General features: G+C 39.5%; 1 protein-coding gene across 17 annotated transcripts in view; it reads left to right on the top strand.

Moving 5' to 3' along the window:
• LOC147825355 (uncharacterized) overlaps nucleotides 1-18,930 on the top strand; it is an 88,233-nt gene that overhangs the window by 45,999 nt on the left and 23,304 nt on the right. For 8 of the 17 annotated variants that reach the window (XR_015440966.1, XR_015440968.1, XR_015440967.1 and 5 more), the window contains 2 exons: nucleotides 5,632-6,016; nucleotides 18,372-18,639. Coding sequence is in view for 1 of the 17 variants with exons in the window: in XM_087186556.1 (XP_087042682.1) it covers nucleotides 5,632-5,725 (94 nt within the window). In the remaining 16 variants the exon portion in view is untranslated. The other 9 variants (XR_015440975.1, XR_015440976.1, XR_015440979.1 and 6 more) reach the window with 5 other exon arrangements.

The following is an 18,930-nucleotide window of genomic DNA, read 5'->3' as shown; positions in this document are numbered from 1 at the left end:
TGATTTATAATAGGTGAGGACCAGTAAAAGAAAGACATGAGGAGTTTAGCACAACACTACTTCTTTTTTTTTTTTTCCCATTAAGTTTATTGGTACATTTTAGGTATAAAATACAGTTACATTCATCATTGGGATCTTGTACCATTACATGAGTATCTTGGTTCTTATTTTTTTCCCCTTCCCCTGCCCTCCCTTCACCCCCTCCACCCTTCCCTATTTGCAAAGACTTTGTTTCCATTTTTTTCCTTTTGTCATATTTTTCCTTTTCCCTTTTATCCTTTCCCCTACCCCTCCACTTCCGCTGCTCCTTTAGACCTTTTCTTCCTGTTACACAATATCAATTATACATTTTTAAAATTACAATATCAAGATCTAGGAGACATTACCACAGATTTTACAGAATTTAAAAGGATATAGAAAGTATATTTCAAAAATCTGTTTTGAAATAAATTTGACAACTTCTAAGAAGTACCTTGGAAGACAAATTAATGAAACTAACTCTGGGGGAAATATAAAATTTGAATATCACCTATTAAAGAAAGTATATTCCTAGCTTGAAAACCTACCTATATGACAGCTGCAGGCTCATATACATTTTAACTGATAAATTATATCAAACAATTAAAGCAGAAAAAAGAAGGAACACTTCTCCCCTCATTTTAGGAAATCAACATTGTGCTAATCCTAAAACTGGATAAAGATAATAGAAGAAAAAAGTATGAACATAGATAGAAATTTGTTTAACAAAACGATTAGAAGTCAGATCTGGCAGTATGTAGAAAGTGGTTTTGTTATAGAGCACGACACTAGTTCTTAAGAAGAGCCACAGTAAAAAGGGGAAAAAAGGGTTAGGAGGCTGTAGAAAGATATGACTTTGTTAATGTAAATCAATCATGTTCAGTTTTAACTTTTTGTGCATGTGTGGTATGAGGATTAAATGCAAGGCCTTGCACATGTTAGAAGAGTGATCTTCCACTGAGATAAATCCCTATCGTGTTTTATTTTTATTTTATTTTGAGCCAGAGTCTTGTTGAGTTGCCAAGGCTGGCCTAGAATCGTCCTGCCTCAGCCTCCCAAATATTGTGCACCAGCATTTTGGGACTCAGTTTTGACTCTTGTCTTGATCCTGATGTTCCCTCTCTAGCCCTGTACTCCTGTATCTCCTTCCCTTTACTATTCCTCTTTTGTTCTGACAGTTCTTCACTTAGTCATTGCTGTGATTTAGTGTCTTCCAAATATCCTGTCTTGGAACCTTAAATCCTTAATGCTGCAGGGGTGGGAGGTGGAGCCTGGTGGGAGGTGTGCAGGTCACGAGGCAGAGCACTCATTAAGAGATTAATATTGTCTTGAAGGAGTGCCTCACTTGCTCCTTGCATGACTGGATCAGTCACTCTGAGAATGAGTTGTTACAAAGCAAGGTTGCCTTTGCCTTCTCTTTTTTCCACATGCATCTGTCTGCCCTTCTAATTTCTGCCATGAGTTTAAAGCTACATCAAATGCCACGTCAAAGTTGAGCAGATGGTAGCACCATGCCCTTGTATTTTCCAGCTTCCAGAACTGTGAGCCAAAATAAGCTTGGCCTTATAAATTACCCAGTCTTGGGTATAGCAACAGAAAATGGACTAAGGACAATAACATGCTAGACTTTTGAAGTTTATGGCTCTCAATGGAGTACTATTCTACCATAAAGGATAAATTTGAGTCATTTGTAGGTAAATGGAAGCACCTTGAGACTATAATGTTAGATGAAATAAATCAGACAAACAAGCTTAAATATTACATGGCTTGTCTTATATGAGAAACCCACAGTATAAATAAAGAGCAAAATAAAAGATAATACTGTAAGAAATAGGGAGACGGATCTTTCTCAAGTGGAAAGGGGGTCAAGAGATGGAGGGAGGGCTGGGAAAGGAGATGAAAGGGATTAAGATGTGTTATGTTCATGTACCAACTTTACACAAAGAATGTAAACATGTGCTGCAAATGTACTAATAAAAAAACAGACACTGCCTGCCTCACAAGCTCAAGGTCCCAAGTTTGATCCCTGGTACCAAAACAAAAAACAAACAAAAAAACCCCAGTAGAATTGCAGAATGACAGTTTAGACACTATGAAAGAAGACAGGTTCTTCACACTTCCTGAGTTTCATGGTGGATAATGAGGTTCCTACCAGGCAGGTGAGAAAAAACACTTTGTGGAAGATGCCAATATCGTCTTACTTTGTATAGTCCTCAAGGCATCTTGCCACTTCAACCCTCAAGAGAAATCCCCAAACAAAGGTGATAGATAGAAAGAACAAAGAGTACTTGCCTTAGGAACTGGGACCACCTCAAGCACTAAGAATAACAAATTTATAGCATGCTATATTTTATTCAGTCCATAATTACAGTAAATAATTTTTTTATTTCATCAATATTGATTTCTCATAGGGATAAAGAGAATAAGCTCTGGGGTTGAAAATGTCTGAGTTGGAATGTTAGTCACACCACTGTGTATTCTTGGATCAGCTACTTAATCTCTCTGAGCCTCTTCCTCGCTGGTTGTTGCATATTGTCTGTCTCACAGGACTGTTGTGAAGATACAAGGCCATGGGAAGCACATGGGGTATGGTTAGGTCTCAACAAATGGTGCTTACTATTGTTGTTCTTGTTATATTTAAAATTACTGTGCAATCATTATTATTTTAAAAACCCACATAAAACTAGTCCTTTTTTGTATAACATCTTTTCATTTCTTGCATGATTTCTGTTAAGGTTACTTTATTTCTTTGTTATTTATGTAACCTATTTATTTTGACATGAGAAGAAAAGAATTATAAATCAGGAGAGGAAATATCCCCACTTATGTCTTGCAATGCTAAACATGACTGTATCTCAGAGCGTCTAGTTTCAGTTATGCTACCCCGTGGGTCATTGAAATGGGACTCTTTGATGTGTCCCGTAAGTGTCAACTAAGGCAACTGAAGTCGTTTGATGTCTTTCAGCTTCCTTAGCAAGAATAGAGATTCTCAAAAGACCCTGGTGAGCTTGATAATGTTATCCTCTCTAGAAAATGAGATGTTAGGAATTCAAAAGGAAATAAACATGTGGGCACCATTTGGTTTCACTCTTTAACACCAGCCAATCAACTGTAAGTTTTTGGGAAGAAAAAGCGAAAAGAAGAACCAACTCTCATAGATTCATGACTAATCTGATCCTTGAGTCATAGAGCATCCATGGTCAGTGCCAGAGGAGCTGTCCCTCTACAACCCAGAGTCCATGCATTAGGAGCTATGAAATCTCTTTTTGATCTGGTATTGTCTTCCAGACATGCTTCCTGGTACACAGGAATGCACTTGCAGGAAGGCCAGCTGAACTTGAGGAGAGCTGTGGATGGCAAGCAGGATGGATAGAGCTACTTGACCGGGATCCCACAACTCTTTGCACATACCTTTACTTCTCCACCCATCTGTCTTAGTCATTCTCTTGTTTCTGAAACACAATACCTGACACCCACAATTTAAAAGGAGGAGAGCTTTATTGGGCTCACAGTTTTTAGAGGTTTCAGTCTCTAGTTGGCTGGCTTTAAGGCAGGAAGGCATAGTGGAAGGGTCTGGTGGAGGAAAGTTGCTCACATCACGGCGGTCAGGAAGAAGAGTTAAAAGCAAGGAGCTAGAAATAGTGATAAACCATTGAGGCCATGCCCTCAGTGACTTGCCTCTTCTACCACACCCCACTTCCTAAGAGCAAGTCAGCTATACTGCCCTCAAGATTCAGTCACTTTCCAAAAGCCCCACCTGTGATCTCATGAGGCCTTTGGAGAACATTCTTGATCTAAACCATAACACTATCTCACATAATCATTCCTTTATAGTTCTGTCACCTGCAGGAATATGGATGTCTCTGGCAGGGCCACTGTACTGCAAGATCCTGGGATCACCATGCACATGGTAGCTAGTGTGAGTAGTGCCTTCAGGCAGTAGCAGTGCACAGCCTGAACAGCTCTCTGTAGCAGGTCTGCCTAGGATTGGGGTAGAATGGGTGGCTTTTCCATTTTTATTCTGACACTGATCATGGGGAAGGTACTCAACAAATATTTTAGAATGAATGATGCTGGACTCATCATTTACTTTGAGTTGATTTTACTAATCTTAATCTGCGGATCTTTTCATCAAACCAAATATCCTCTTAGTAGGAGATTCCTCCTTTTCCATCTGGGTGAGGGCCTGATTTTAATAGATTCATTTATTTATTGATTGGTTGGTTTTTGCAGTGCTGGGGATTGAACCCTAGAGCCTTGTGAATGCTAGGTAAGTGCCCTACGGCTAAGCTATATTTCTTCCTAAGAGGAGCCCAAAGGGTCTACTTCGTTTTTGTAGTGTTTGTTAGGCAAGTGCTTTATTACTGAGCTATACTCCCAGCCCAATAGGTTTATGTTATTCATGTTTCTTGTTCATCCAGCAAAACTTCTGGAAAGGTGAGCTCACATTAGCCCCTCTTGTGGAGGGAGGTGAGTGTGTTAGGGCTGCTCAATGTCTCTGATTCTGGCCAGTGGTGGTAACTGGGTCTGGAGGTCTGATGCTCTAAACACTATTAGTGTTAAGGAAGGAATAACTCAGTGATCTTCTGGCCTCATTTTCAGTGTCACAGATGTGGCTTTGGAAAGGAAGTCAAGTTTTTATCTTCAGAATAAATATCATTAAATTTGGGTCACAGCTGCAGCAGTCCCAGCTGGAAGCAGACTTGCATTATGTGCACAAAGTGGAAATGAACTCGAACCACTTCCCTAAGAAGGAATATAGAGCCTGAGGTGTGAGATTGTGGGTGGGCTGTCCATCTTATATTCTCCTGAGTTCTTGAATTCATGCTTCCCCAAGGAAAAATCTAGCCCAGAATACTAATGGTGCCAGCCTGGGAAAGCCCCCTGTCTGCCCTTCCTCTGAGTTTTCCAGATCAGGTGGAAAAATAGTTTTATTACTTTCTTGTGGTTTGAGGGGTTGGACTCAGGCTTCCACACAAAGCTACATTCCCACCCCTTTAAAATTAAAAAAAATTTTATGACAGAATCTAAGTGGCCCAGGTTGGGCTTGAATTTGTGATCCTCCTGCTGTAGCCTCCCAAAGTACTGAGGTTACAGGTGTGTGCCACCATACCCAGGTAAGAAATAGTTTGTTGAGCACTCACTGTGTGTCAGGCACAGGGTGGTTCTGGGGTCTTCACTTCCCTCAGGTTCTTTCACCTCAGGCTGCATGCCTTGTGTGGTGAGGGGCCATTAAAAGCCATGTCCCCTTGAAGGCTCTGAAGAAATGGATTTCTTAGCTGTAGTACTAAAAAGAAATATAAAAGCCACCCATGATGGTGTATACCTATAATTCCAGCACTTGGGAGGCTAGGTAAGAGGATCACTATGAGTTTGAAGCCAGCCTGAGCTCCATAATGAGTTCAAGGCCATCCTGGACTACATAGCAAGACTGTGTATCAAAAAACAAAAACAGAAACAAAAAAATGAAAAACAAAAACTAAACCAAACTAAAACTAAAAAGCCTCATAAAGACATGTAGAAAATCTTTCTGCCTTGACAAAGCCTGGCTTCCAGATTGTATTGTGTCATATATTTTTATGTCTTGAATGAATATTGATATCTCTGATTTAGAAAATCAATCACTGGACTTCCAGGAAGATGGTGGAGTAGTGAGCAGCAGAGAAAGATCCTCTTTGAGATTTGGTGTCCTGACCCTGGAATATAGTGGCATGAGGAGGAGAAGAAAGAGGGAAGTGGATCCCTGAGACTCATGAAGGATCTGATGTGAGAATTGAAGGCCATGAGAGAGCAAAGAGAGACACTTCAGTGAAGCAGAGGGAAGGAGGAGGCAGGCAGTGCTTTTTCCCTGAGCCTGGACTCACAGTGTAGGAAGTGCGGCTCAAACCTACAGACACATGGTGACTACTGGTGACTGCTAGTGACTGCTGAGACCTTCACAGAGGAACAGAGTGCACCAGTGGAACAGAGCAGTGGATGCAGTGGACTGCAATGGCTGGTGAGTTATTCAGGTTCAGACATCCCCTAGGAGAAGGTGATTGGCTGGTAACCATCTTGGCGAGGAGCCAACTGAGCTGTGAACTCAGAACAGCTGCGGACCTAGTGGGTCCCTGTGTCACAGTGAGGCTGCTGAGTTCAATTAGGCAAGAGGTCAGAGAGCTGAGTTCAAGTCAACAGGAGGCACGTGGACTGTTGCAAGCTCAACAAATCCAGTTCCAGCCTTACAGCCAGAAACTAGCCTAACTTCAGTGGAACTTAAGATGCAGGCTTGCTGGAATTATCCACTATCCTGCTGTAAAGCTACAACTTGCTGGGATTAATCAACTCAGATCTGGATTCTCTCTGCCCACTTTGCCTGACAGTGACAGCAGAGACACACATCAAATTGGACATTATTTTTCTTTTCTTTTTTTTTTCTTATTTTCTTCTTTTTTTCTCTTTTCTGGTTTTTGTTCTTTTGTTTTTTTCTTGATTGTTCTTGTTTTTTTGTGAGTGTGAACAGTTTCTAGTTTTTTGTTGTTGTTCTATTCTTGTTTTTATTTCTTCTCTCTTTCCCTCCAGTCTTCTTCACCAGTTTCCCAAAGTTTGCATGATCTTCTTTTATCCTCCTGCTTTGCTTCTAATCTCTTCCTCTTCTTCTATTTTTCTATTTTTCCCCCTAATGCCTTTTAAATCTTCTCCCTTACAGGTAAAATTGCCATATTGAGAGGTTATTTACTACATGCAATTTTTCAGGTTCATTTTAGATTTTCTATATAACCACAAATCTAGTTCACACTGTTAAAGGTGGTTGCCACAGTGTGTGATTTTTCTAGGCTGTGTTTGATGCTATTGTTATTGCTAATTGTACTACTTTAGCCAAGGTGATGTAATTGTGCTAGTCAGTTTTTCTTCCTGGTATACCAAGACTGAGAATGTGTAAGGGTCTTAAAAAATACTGTAGGCCAGTGCAAAAGAACCAGGGGCTAGGCCAAGTAGGCAGTGACTTCTCATTCCCAATAAATTGACGAGGTAGGATCTTACAACAGACTCAAAACCCAAAAACCAGCTACCCCTAGAAGACACCTCTGAGAAGTAGTCATTTCCTAAGGGTTCTGAATACTATCAATAAAGCTACTTTCCATAAGCAATTTACAAGCATCAAACCAGGAATTAAACTAAAAAAAGAAAAAGAAAATGATAAAACATCGCTTCTCGGCCTTTTGGCTAAGATCAAGTGAAAATGATAAAACACTTAAACAAGATGGACCCCCAGATTTTCAGCTCACCAAAGGCAAACCCAGGGGCAATGAGGTGGAACAATCCAAAAGCCTGGACTCTCTGAAGTGATAACAGTAGAAGTAACAAAGCAGATAAATGAGGCTCTAGAAAAAAATCAAATCAGAAATAATTTCTCAGATAACTACAGAAATGGTGAATACAATGAAAGATGTGCTTAGTGACTCTAGAGCAGATGCAGATAATAAAATAGAGGAGTGTAAGAAAATGATGGAAACCATGAATGTCCAGCATAGGAAAGAAATGGAATCTGTGAAAAATATTCAAGCAGATATCCAAGAGATTAAAAATTCCATTGAAAATATACACACCAGAATGAGCCAATGTGAGGACAGAATATCAGATATAGAAGACAGATTGTGGTTGGTTAGCAATCATGAAAAGAAAGATTTCTTAAAATAGCAAGGGACCATGAGAAATCAGTCCAACAGCTGCTAGATGATGCAAAGAAGAATAACATAAGATTGATTGGGGTCAATGAAAAAGGAGATAGTACAAATGACATAAAAAAATCTGTTCACAGAAGTAGTGGCAGAAAACTTCCCAAACAGGGAAGAAGAATTTGACATAGAGACAAGTGAGGCATATAGAACTCCAATTAACCATGATAAAAAAAGGAACTACACCCAGGCATATAATGGTCAAGATTCCAGAAATCTGACAGAAGAACAGACTATTAAAACCTGTTAGAGAAAAGAAACAAATCATCTATAAAGGAAAGCCTATCAGAGTCATATCAGATTTCTCAAAACAAACTCTGAAGTCCAGGAGAGCTTGGAGTGAAATATTTCAAGCCCTAAAATAAAACAACCTCCAATCTAGATTGATGTATCCCACAAAACTATTTTTCAAAATTGATGGAGAAATAAGATACTTCCATGACAAGGAACACCTGAGGAAATTCATGAACACCAAACCAGTATTCCAAAGTGTTCTGGAGGATATTCTAAAAAGATAATGAGGATTACAACTCCATGAAGCCCAATAGATCCACACTTTTTTTTGGTACTGGGGATCAAACTCAGGACCTTGCACTTGCGAGGTAGGTGCTGGAACCACTGAGCTAAATCCCTGGCCCCATGAACCCCAATAGAATGAATCCATAAGACAAAGGAAGAAATTAAACAGAAGGAGGAAAAAAGGGGAGGCAGAACCAGGAAAATAGCATGACAAGGATAAGTCAATACATATCAGTTATAACCATCAATGTTAATGGTCTCAATTCAATCAAAAGAAACAGACTGGCAGAATAGATCAAGAAGCAGGATCCAACAATATACTGCATACAAGAAACACATTTGATTCAAAAAGAAATTCATAGACTGAAAGTCAAAGGCTGGAAAACAATACTCCATGTGACACAAACCTAGAAAAAGCAGGGATAGCTATACTATTTGCAGACAAAGTGGATTTCAATTCAAGACTAATTAAGAGACAAAGAAGGTCACTACATCCTTGTAAAGGGAACAATCCAAAAGGAAGAGATGACAATCGTAAATATATACGGACCAAATACTAGTGCACCAATTATATAAAACAAATATTAACAGATATGAAAAATCAAATAAGCACTAATACAGTTGTAGTGGGGAACCTCAATACCCCACAGTCACAAATAGATAGACCAACTAGATAAAAAAAGTCAACAATGAAATATCAGAACTGAACCAAACTTTTGAACAGATGGACTTAGTAGATGTCTGCAGAGTGTTCCACCCCACATCAGAATATACATTCTTCTTAGCTGCATATGAAACATTCTTCAAATAGACCAATACTAGCTCATAGAATATGCTTAAGTAAATGCAAAGGAATTGAAATTATCCCATGCATATTATCAGACCATAGAGCAATGAAATTGGCAATCAATGCCAAAATAAACCACAAGAACTCCATAAATAACTCCCTCCTGAACAACCAATGTGTCACAGATGAAATTAAACAAGAAATTAGCCAATTTCTACAATTAAATGATAATGCAAATACAACATACTGGAACTTATGGGACTTGATGAAAGCAGTCCTGTGAGGGAAATTTACAACAGTTAGTACCCATACTAGGAAAACAGAGTGGGCTCAAATAAACAATCTAATGTTGAACCTCAAGCTTCTAGAAAAATAAGAGCAAGTCAAGCCCAAAGCTTGTACAAGGGAAGAAATTATAAAAATCAGAGCAGAAACTAATGCAATGTAAACTAAGAAAATAATACAAACTATCAATGAATTGAAGAGTTGGTTTTTTGAAAAATTAAAATAATTGACAAACCCTTAGCCAACTTTATCAAAAAAGGAAAGAAAAGACTGAAATCCGTGCAATTAGGAATTTAAAGGGTGAAATCACAACAGATCCTGCAGAAATCCAGATTGTCAATACCTACTTTAAGAACCTGTATTCTAATAAGATGGAAAACACAGAAGAAATGAACAGATTCCTAGTTACATATGAATTACCAAAACTGAATCAAGGAGATAATAAAAATTCCAAATAAACCAGTATCAGTCAATAAAGTTGAAGATGTAATTATATCCTACCAACAAAGAAAAGCCCAGGCCCTGAAGAATTCACTGCTGAATTCTGCAAGAAATTTAGAGAAGACCTAATGCTGCTACTTCTCAAAATCTTAAATAAAATTGAAAGGGAAGTTATACTCTCAAATTCATTTCTGGAAGCAAGCATTACCCTGATACCAAAACCAGAGAAGGAGCCAACCAAAAAAGAGAACTACAGGCCAATATTCCTAATGAACATAGATGCAAAAATCCTCAATAAGATACTGGCAAAAAGAATACAGCAAATCATCAAGAAGTTTATGCACCCTGACCAAGTAGGATTCATCCCAGGGATACAGGGATGGTTCAACATATGTAAATCAATAAATATACTATATTAACAGAGCCAAGGACAAAAACTATATGATCATCTCAAATGATGCAGGAAAATAGTTTGACAAAATCCAACACACATTCATGATAAAACCCTACAGAAAACTCTAATAGATGGTCTCTATCTCAATCTGGTAAAAGCCATCTATGACAAACCAACAGCCAACATCATTCTGAATGTACAAAAACTGAAAAATCAGCAACAAGACAAGGATGTCCACTGCCACCACTCTTATTCAATAAAGTTCTGGAAACATTAGCCAGAGCAATTAGACAAGAGAGAGAAATAAAATGAATAAAGATAGGAAAGGAAAAAGTTAAATTATCATTCTTTGAGGATGACATGATATTCTACATAGAAGACCCCAAAATCTCCACCAAAAGACTTCTAGATTTAATAATCAAATTCAGTAGTATAGCTGGATACAAAGTCAACACTCAAATATCAATAGCTTTCCTGTACATGAATAACAAACTCACCAAGAGAGAAATTAGGGAAACATCTTTCACAATAGCATCTAAAAATATGAAATATTTAGGAATCAATCTAACAAAGGAAATAAAAGACCTCTACATTGAAAACTACAGTACTTTGAATAAGGAGATTGAAGAGGATATCAGAAAATGGAAAGATATCCTTTGTTCTTGGATAGGAAGAACCAATATAGTCAAAATGGCCATACTTCCAAAAGTGTTATATAGCTTTAATGCAATTCTGATCAAAATTCCAACAGCATATCTCACAGAATTAGAAAAAACACATGTAAAATTCATTTGGAATCAGAAGATACCTAGAGTAGCAAAAGCAATTCTGGGCCATAAAGGCAAGACGGGGCATCACAATCTCTGACTTAAAATTATACTATACTACAATGCTACTGTGATAAAAACAGCATGGTACTGGCAAAACAAAAAAAAGAAAAACAAAAAAACTTGAGGATCAATGGAACAGACTAGGTGATGCAAAAACAACGCCGGACACACTCAGTCATGTTATCTTTGTCAAAGGAGCCAAATACCTTCACTGGAAGAAACATAGCCTCTTTAATAAATGGTATTGGAAAAACTGGATTTCCACTTGCTGAATATTAAAACTAGACCCATATTTTTTTTTCTTAAGTTCTTTTATTGGTACATTTTAGGTATACAACACAATTACATTTCTCATTGGGAATTGTACCTTTACATGATGCATCTTGGTTCTTATTTTTTCCCCATTCCTAGCCCTCCCTTCACTCCCTCCACCCTTCCCTACTTACAAAGACTTTATTTCCATTTTTTCCATTTCTCATCATTTTTCCTTTCCCTTCTTTCCTTTCCCCTGCCCCTCCCACTACCCCTAACCCTTTGGACCTTTTCTTCCTATTTTGTATTATCGATTATTCATTCTAATCATTGGTACATTTTAGGTATACAATATAATGACATTCATCATTGGAAATTTGCACCTTTACATAATCTCTCTTGGTTCTTATTTTTCACCCTTGCCCAGACCTCCCTTCAACCCCTCCATTCCTCCCTGTTTGCAAAGATTTTGTTCCTATTTTTCCATTTTCTCATATTAATTCCATTCCCTTCTTTCCTTTCCCCTACCCCTCCCACTCCCCTTTGCTCCTTTTCTTCCTATTTCACATTACCTATTATACATTTTAGTCCTTATTTACACTTTCAGTTTCTCACACCAGAGAAACTATTCAGTATTTATACATGTGTGTCCTATTCATTTCACTTAAGAGTATTGCCTCAATGTGCATCCACTTAGCTATGTCTCTAATTTCTCATTTTTTATGGCTGAGTAGTACTCCATTTTATAAAAAAACCACATTTTCTTTATCCAGTCTCCAGTTGATGGGCATTTGGGCTGTTTCCAAGTTTTAGCTATCACAAACTGTGCTGCTATGAACATGGGTGCACATATATCACTGTGGTATGATTCTTTTAATTCTTTGGGGAAGATCCCCAGCAGTGGAATAGCGGGGTCAAATGGGACTTCCAGACCTTGTTCTTTCAGGTATCTCCATACTGATTTCCACAGTGGTTGCACCAGTCTACACTCCCACCAGCAGTGGAGCAGGGTTCCTCTTTCCCCACAGCCCCACCAGCATTTGTTATTGGTTGATTTCATGATAGCAGGCATTCTTTCTGGGGTGAGGTGGAATCTCAGCATTGTTTTCATTTGCATCTCTTGAATGACCAGTGATGTTGAACATTTTTTTCATGTATTTATTTGCTATTTCTACTTCTCTGTCTGAGAAATTAGACCCATATCTTTTACCAGGCATTAAACTAAAATCAAAATGGATCAAAGATCTAAATATTAAAACAGAAACACTTGGGCCAGGGATTTAGCTCAGTGGTTTAGCCACCTGCTGTGCAAGCGCAAGGACCTGAGTTCAATCCCCAGAACCAAAAAAAAAAAAAAAAACCCAAAAAACCAAAAACCAGAAACACTAAATCTGCTGGAAGATAGAATAGGTAGAACTCTCAAAGATATTGGCGTATGCAAAGACTTTATAAACAAAACCCTTATCACACAGAAACTATCACAAAGAATCAACAACTGGGATTTCATCTTACTAAAAAGCTTTCTCACAGCAAGAGAAACTATCAACTGCATGATGACACAACCCACAATGTGGGAAAAAATTTTTGCCAGCTATTCCTCAGACAAAGGACTACTATCTAGAATATATAAAGAAGTTTAAAAAAAAACCTAATTTAAAGACCCAATCCAAAAAGTGTATCTGAAATGAATAGATACTTCTCAGATGAATTAGAAATGGCAAAGAAATATTCAGCATCACTCATGATTTGTGAGATACAAATTAAAACAACACTAAGATTCCATCTCACTCCAGAAAGAATGGCTGTTATAAAAAAAAAAATCAACCAATAACAAATTCTGGCAGGGCTATAGGGAAAAAGGAACCCTTCTCCACTGTTGGTGGGAGTGTACCCAGGTGCAACCACTGTGGAAATCAGTATGGGTATTCCTCAAAAAACTAAAACTAGAGGTTCCATTAAACCCAGCTATTCCCCTTCTTGGTATCTTCTCAAAATAATTAAAAGCATCATATGCACACTCATGTTTATAGTGGCATAGTTTGTAATAGCTAAATCTTGGAAACAGTCCAAATACACATTAACCAGTGAATGGATAAAGAAGATGTGTTTTTTTTATACAGTGGAGTACTACTCTGCCATAAATAAGGATGAGCTTGAAACATTTCTAGCTAAATGCATGCACCTTGAGACTATACTTTTAAGTGAAATAAATCAGACACACACGTTTTTCTGGTGTGAGAAACTGAAAGTGGAAATAAGGACTAAAATGTATACTACATTTTAGGAAATGGGAAGGAAATGTTCAAATGAGTACAGGAACAAAGAAGGAGGCAGGGGGAAAAGAAAGAAGAGACAAGAAAGAATAGAAGGAAAAAATGGAAAGAAAGCTTTTGTAAATAAGGGGAAGAGGGCTGAAAGGAGGGAATGGGAAAAAATGAATAAGCAAGATATGTCACGTACAGGTACAAATTCTCTATGATAAATGTTATCATTATGTATATCTAAAATGTGCCAATAAATGTTTTGCTTAAAAAAGGAATAATGGTATTTCTGTTATAAAAATCTTCTCCCTGATTTTCTCTTTCTGGTGTCCTAGGGAGCCATACGTCTCTGCCTCAGCAGAGAAAAGACCACACATGTGGAGATGCAGAAGAGGAAAATCCGTGATATTTCAGAAATGTTTCCCTAAAAGGCTAGAATTTACATTGAGATAAGGGGCTCAAGAAATTTTTAGTGTCCCAGAAGACAGAAGATATTTCATGGAGCAAATGGAAAGAGGGACCCAAGCCCAAGTGGTAGGACATGAGGGGACGCTTCTGCACAGCAGTTCCTTCTGTCCCCTTCCCTTTGACCTCCCCTTTCTCTCATCTCACCCTGAGAGGAAGCTGAGGACCACATAGCAGCTTCCATGCCAGGTTTGAGAACTCAAGCTTCTAGTGTTCTCTTCCTGAGGAGCAAGAGGAAGTGATTCAGGGTCACTAGTAAAGTATGAGTCAGAATCAATAGGCCATACTCTAAAACATAATGTGGAAAAGGCCAAGTAGACCTTTGCATTTGTGACTTAGGACCTGGTCAAGGCTTATGACTTACATGGTTGGCTTTGCTGCTTCTCTTTTGTATTTCAGCAGGGAGGTGTGGCCAAGATAGTTCAGCTTGGTGAGCCAGATGGGGCAAACCACGAAGCTGCTGATCGTCTCTGCCCATCTGGTAGCAAAGCTGGGAGAGTAATTGCCTGCTCTTCGAGTAAACAGGTCCTTGAAGGGAGGCCTGTTTTCTTGCTGCCAAAAGTTAATGGATATCTTGATAATTTAACTCTGCCAGGATTGGTGGATCACTGGCTTTCATTTATGATTAATAATTCCTATTTAATTATGATTAATGACTTTTATTTCATTATACTGTTGGCTTTAATTTATGATTAACAATTAGCCCATAGGGAGGGGAGGAGGGGTTGAAGGGAGGTCAGGGGAATGGGGAAAAAATAAGAACCAAGACACATCATGTAAAGGTACAAATTCCCAATGATGAATGTCATCATATTGTATATTGTATACCAATAAACTTAATGAATAAAAAAATAGCCTATGGAGAAAATTTGATTTTCTATTTTCTCCTTTCTGCATCATTTAAAGTAAGTTCATGGGTATTGCTTCCTTTATCATCTTTATAAGTACAATAGTATTCTCTTATTTCTGGTTTTGGTTTTTAATTTCAGTTACCTCCAACCAACTGTGGACCAAAATATTAAGTGGAAAATTCAAGAAGTAAAAAATTCTTATGCTTTAAATTGTGCACAGTTCTGAGTAGTGTGAGGAAATCTGCTGCCCTGCTGTGTTCCGCCTGGGACATGAATCATCCCTTTGTCCTGGGTGCCTGCCCATTAGTTAGCAGCCACCATGGTTAGCAGAGTGACTGTTTAGCACCACAGTGCTTGTGTTCAAGTTGTCCTGATGTAATAGCCTAATGTCACATTGCAAAGGCTGTGTCCTTGAGTCCTTCACTGTGCATCATCTCATTGTGTGAGCATTGTGTCCTCTTACATCACAGGAAGAGGAAGGGGAGAACAGTACAATAAGATATTGAGAGAGAGACTATACATACTTCTACTACAGTATATTGCTATAAATCTTTTATTAGTTATTGTTTTTAATCTCTCACTGTGCTTAATTTATAAATTAAACTTTATTGTAGGTATGGATACATAGAAAACATAGTCTATTTAGGGTTTGGTACTATCTGTGGTTTCATGTATCCCTGGGGGGGTCTTAGGATGTATCCCTTGTGAATAAGGGGGGACTATTATAGACCACTGGCTTAACTTTTCTGTACAAGAAGGCAGAAAGTAGGAATATTTATTTTAATATTTTGGTGAAACTTCTTTCTTTTACTTCAATGGCTTAGAAACTAACTCAGAGACAAATGACAGAAACTCAACTCCATCTGGCTTCAGCAAAGAATGACTTTATTGACTTGTGGTTTATATATAGACTTTCCCCCCATAGCCTCCTGTGCTCACAGGTGGGGCTTGGGGAGGAGATTGGATTGTGAGGCGTGATACTCATTTGTCCACTGATGAGTTTACAGCTGGCTTGCTGCTAGGTGGTGGGATCTGGTCAGAGGAGGTGGGTCACAGGGGGCATGGCCTGGACAGGTACACTGGGCCCCCCATCTCTCCGTGCTTCCCACAGCCATGCCATAAGCTCTTTCTCTTCTGCCATGCTATCCTGCCTTGGAACCAGTTGACTATGGACTGAAACCCCTACTAACTATGAGCCTAAATACACCTTTCCTCCTTCGAGTTGTGGGTGTCAGCTATTGTGTCTCAGTGATGAGAATGTAACTAAGACATTCCTATAACATGGAAGTGCATTAGGATTGATTAGCTTCAGGCACAGCTGCATCCAGAGGTTCAAACATAGTCATCTGGGCGATTTTTCTCTATCTTTTTGCCTGTCTGTGTCTGTTCTGTAGGGCAAGTTCCCTCTATGTGATAGGCAAATGAGTGACAACCTGGACCAAATTCTCTAGCTTACCAACCCTGAGTGAAGCATTGTCATTACATCAACCCTGGAGACATTTTCATTTGCTTTGGTTGGGTTGAGTGTTTGTCCTTGAGGTAGTCCCTATGGCTGTGGGGGTGGCACATGTGGAATGGACAGCTGGGGCCCAGTATCACCCCCATGGTGAGGATGGTAGAATCCTACTTCTGACAGGTCCTTGGACACATGGGGTAGGAAGAAGTTTCTCTAAAGGAATCAGAAGAGAAATGGGAAAATGGGACAGCCAGAAAAAAGTTGTAATTACCACCATCTTGCGAATGGACTCCACAGTAACTGCCTTCCTCTCATTCCACAAGATCCTGTCTTTCTCCCTTGAAACTACTCAGGTTTCTCTGACTTCTGGGAGCATGCTTTAATTCTTTCCCTCCTCTCAAGTCTTCTGGCATTTATGGGCTATAGCATCAATTTTTAAAATACTGCATGAAATTATTTTGATCTAATAAAAATATTTCAAATTTATAAATTGTGCTGTTGACCACAAAATGACAACAAAGTTAATAAAAATAAAATCATATTTTAAAAACAGAGTCTGCTCACACCCTAAATGAAGTGTGCATTTAATAGTATTTATTGATTTGATTTGTGTTTTATTCTCTACGAAAGATGGCTAGCTCCTGCAGTGTGTCTCATGTCTGATGTCTGGTGCAGGGCCAGCATGTGGTGTCGGTATGCCAAATGCTAGAGAATTAATGACAGAGGCCTGGTGCTCTGCCATAAACTTTTCTGGTGCTCATAAACTTAGTTTCAATCAGGATTTAGTAAAACAGTGTGTGACAGGGTTAAAAATATAAAAATCCCTGTGTTTCTAGCCTTTTAACAATTCACAATATCTAAGGAAGATCCAATCTTTGCAGTGCTAAGCCCAGATACCTTATGCTGATTAGTGTGACAGATTAGCAGAAGGTTTGGGAGAAGTGGAGGAGTCAAAGTGAATTACACAGAGCTGGGGATGTAGCTCAGTGGCAGAGCACTTTCCCAGCACTCACAAGGCACTGGATCTGATGCTTAGTGCTGTAGGTATCCTGGAGATGGGGTATGAGAGGGAGAAAGATAAAATATTTTGTTAGGATCAGTGTACAAGAGTGAATAGAGGAGGCGAGAGTACCAGTGGTACTCTGAGATTGCAGGGGAAGAGGAATGTAAGAATTTTTAGGGCACATCTTGAGTATTGCATATTGTGGTTTCCTCCCTTACTTTGCCTACTCTGCTTATGTTCAAATGGATAAGGTAGAATTCACTTGTTAAAAGTAACAGAAAACCCAAAAGTTTAGGGCCTGGGATGTAGCTCAGTGGCACTGTGCCTGCCTCACAAGCGCAAGGTCCTGAGTTCAATGAGTTCAATCCCCGGTACAGAAAGAAAAAACAAAACAATAACAACAACAAAAAGACACACAAAGGTTTAGAAGAAAAAAAGTAATTTTTGGCCTTTGTAACTAAATATTATCAGGTAACATGATTGCTTGATTCAGGTAGTTTGATCTAGCCTTGCAGGCAACATGATCAGAATCTGATTTCTGTTCAGCTTTTGACTCTGCCCTCAGCTATGTTGGTTCCATTCCTCGCTACCATGGGAAGGCATCAGGTGTCCAGAGCTCCAATTTCAGTGTCAGGTCCAGTAGTAAAAGAAAGTGTGTGTCCCTCTTCCAAGAACTCCAGAAACAGTTCCTTTATGGCTCGTTGGCTAGGAACCAGTCCCACGCTTGCCCCTGAATCACACACAGGACCAAGGGAGTGTGCTGCTAAACGGCCAGGCCCAAGCCATGTGCTCAGCCCCTGGAGACAGAGATGTAAGACAAGGAGGGAAGTGAAGGAGAGGTGCTAGGGGGAATCTGGGCTCAGGCAGAGGGAGAGAAGAAGCTGGCTAGCTAAGACAGAACACCTGATGGACTTTAACAAACGCTTGGATTTGTTTTCTTGTTTTTAAAAATGTAACCCTATACTGAGATCTAGGGAAGGAAATTTATCCTGGTTACAGAGGCCTATAATTGTAGTGTCCTTGATTTCACAAAGTTCTTCCACAAGTCCTTCTCATAACCCCATGTAGTTTGTAATCTTGTCATGTTACAGGTGAAGGCGCAAAGGCCCGGGGAAGAGTTAAGCCCACACTTAGGAAGCAGCATTCAAACCCAGGCTGACCGACTCTTCAGCCCTTGCCTGTTGCACTCTGCCCCAGGAAAGAAGAGGCTCCAGAGTGTTGAGGAGGAGGCCCAGAGGAGTTATCAGCAGACTGTAGTGACTCACTGACTGTGGGTGGAAGCCAAGGCGAAGGAGACACAGATGACTCAGCCTTCAGCCCGGGTGACTGATGGAGTGGATGCTGCTGCCCTGAATTAAGGTATAGAACTCGCCAGAGCTGATGCTGTCCTCCTCAAGCACACCCCCCACCTCACTTCAGATCCTGAGCTGGGTGTCCAGCAGTAGCCACTGCCGCCTTTGCCCTCATCCGTCTGGTGGTTCTCCTTCCAGACCTGGGATCCAGTGGTCTAGCGACATCCAGCATTCATGGGGTCTCTGAGTCCCCCCATGATCCAGATTCCTTGCTGCTAGTTTGGATTTGGGGTTGGTGACCCTGGGAATGTGTCCTGGTGTTTGGGTGGCCTGGGTTTCAGCCACAGTAATCTGCCTC

Source organism: Heterocephalus glaber, unplaced genomic scaffold (assembly GCF_053883595.1).
Source record: "Heterocephalus glaber isolate CG9 unplaced genomic scaffold, H.glaber_assembly_v1.0 deba00001504, whole genome shotgun sequence".
In the NCBI taxonomy this organism is placed as follows: Eukaryota; Metazoa; Chordata; class Mammalia; order Rodentia; family Bathyergidae; genus Heterocephalus; species Heterocephalus glaber.
This window is presented reverse-complemented; position numbering and strand designations above follow the sequence as displayed.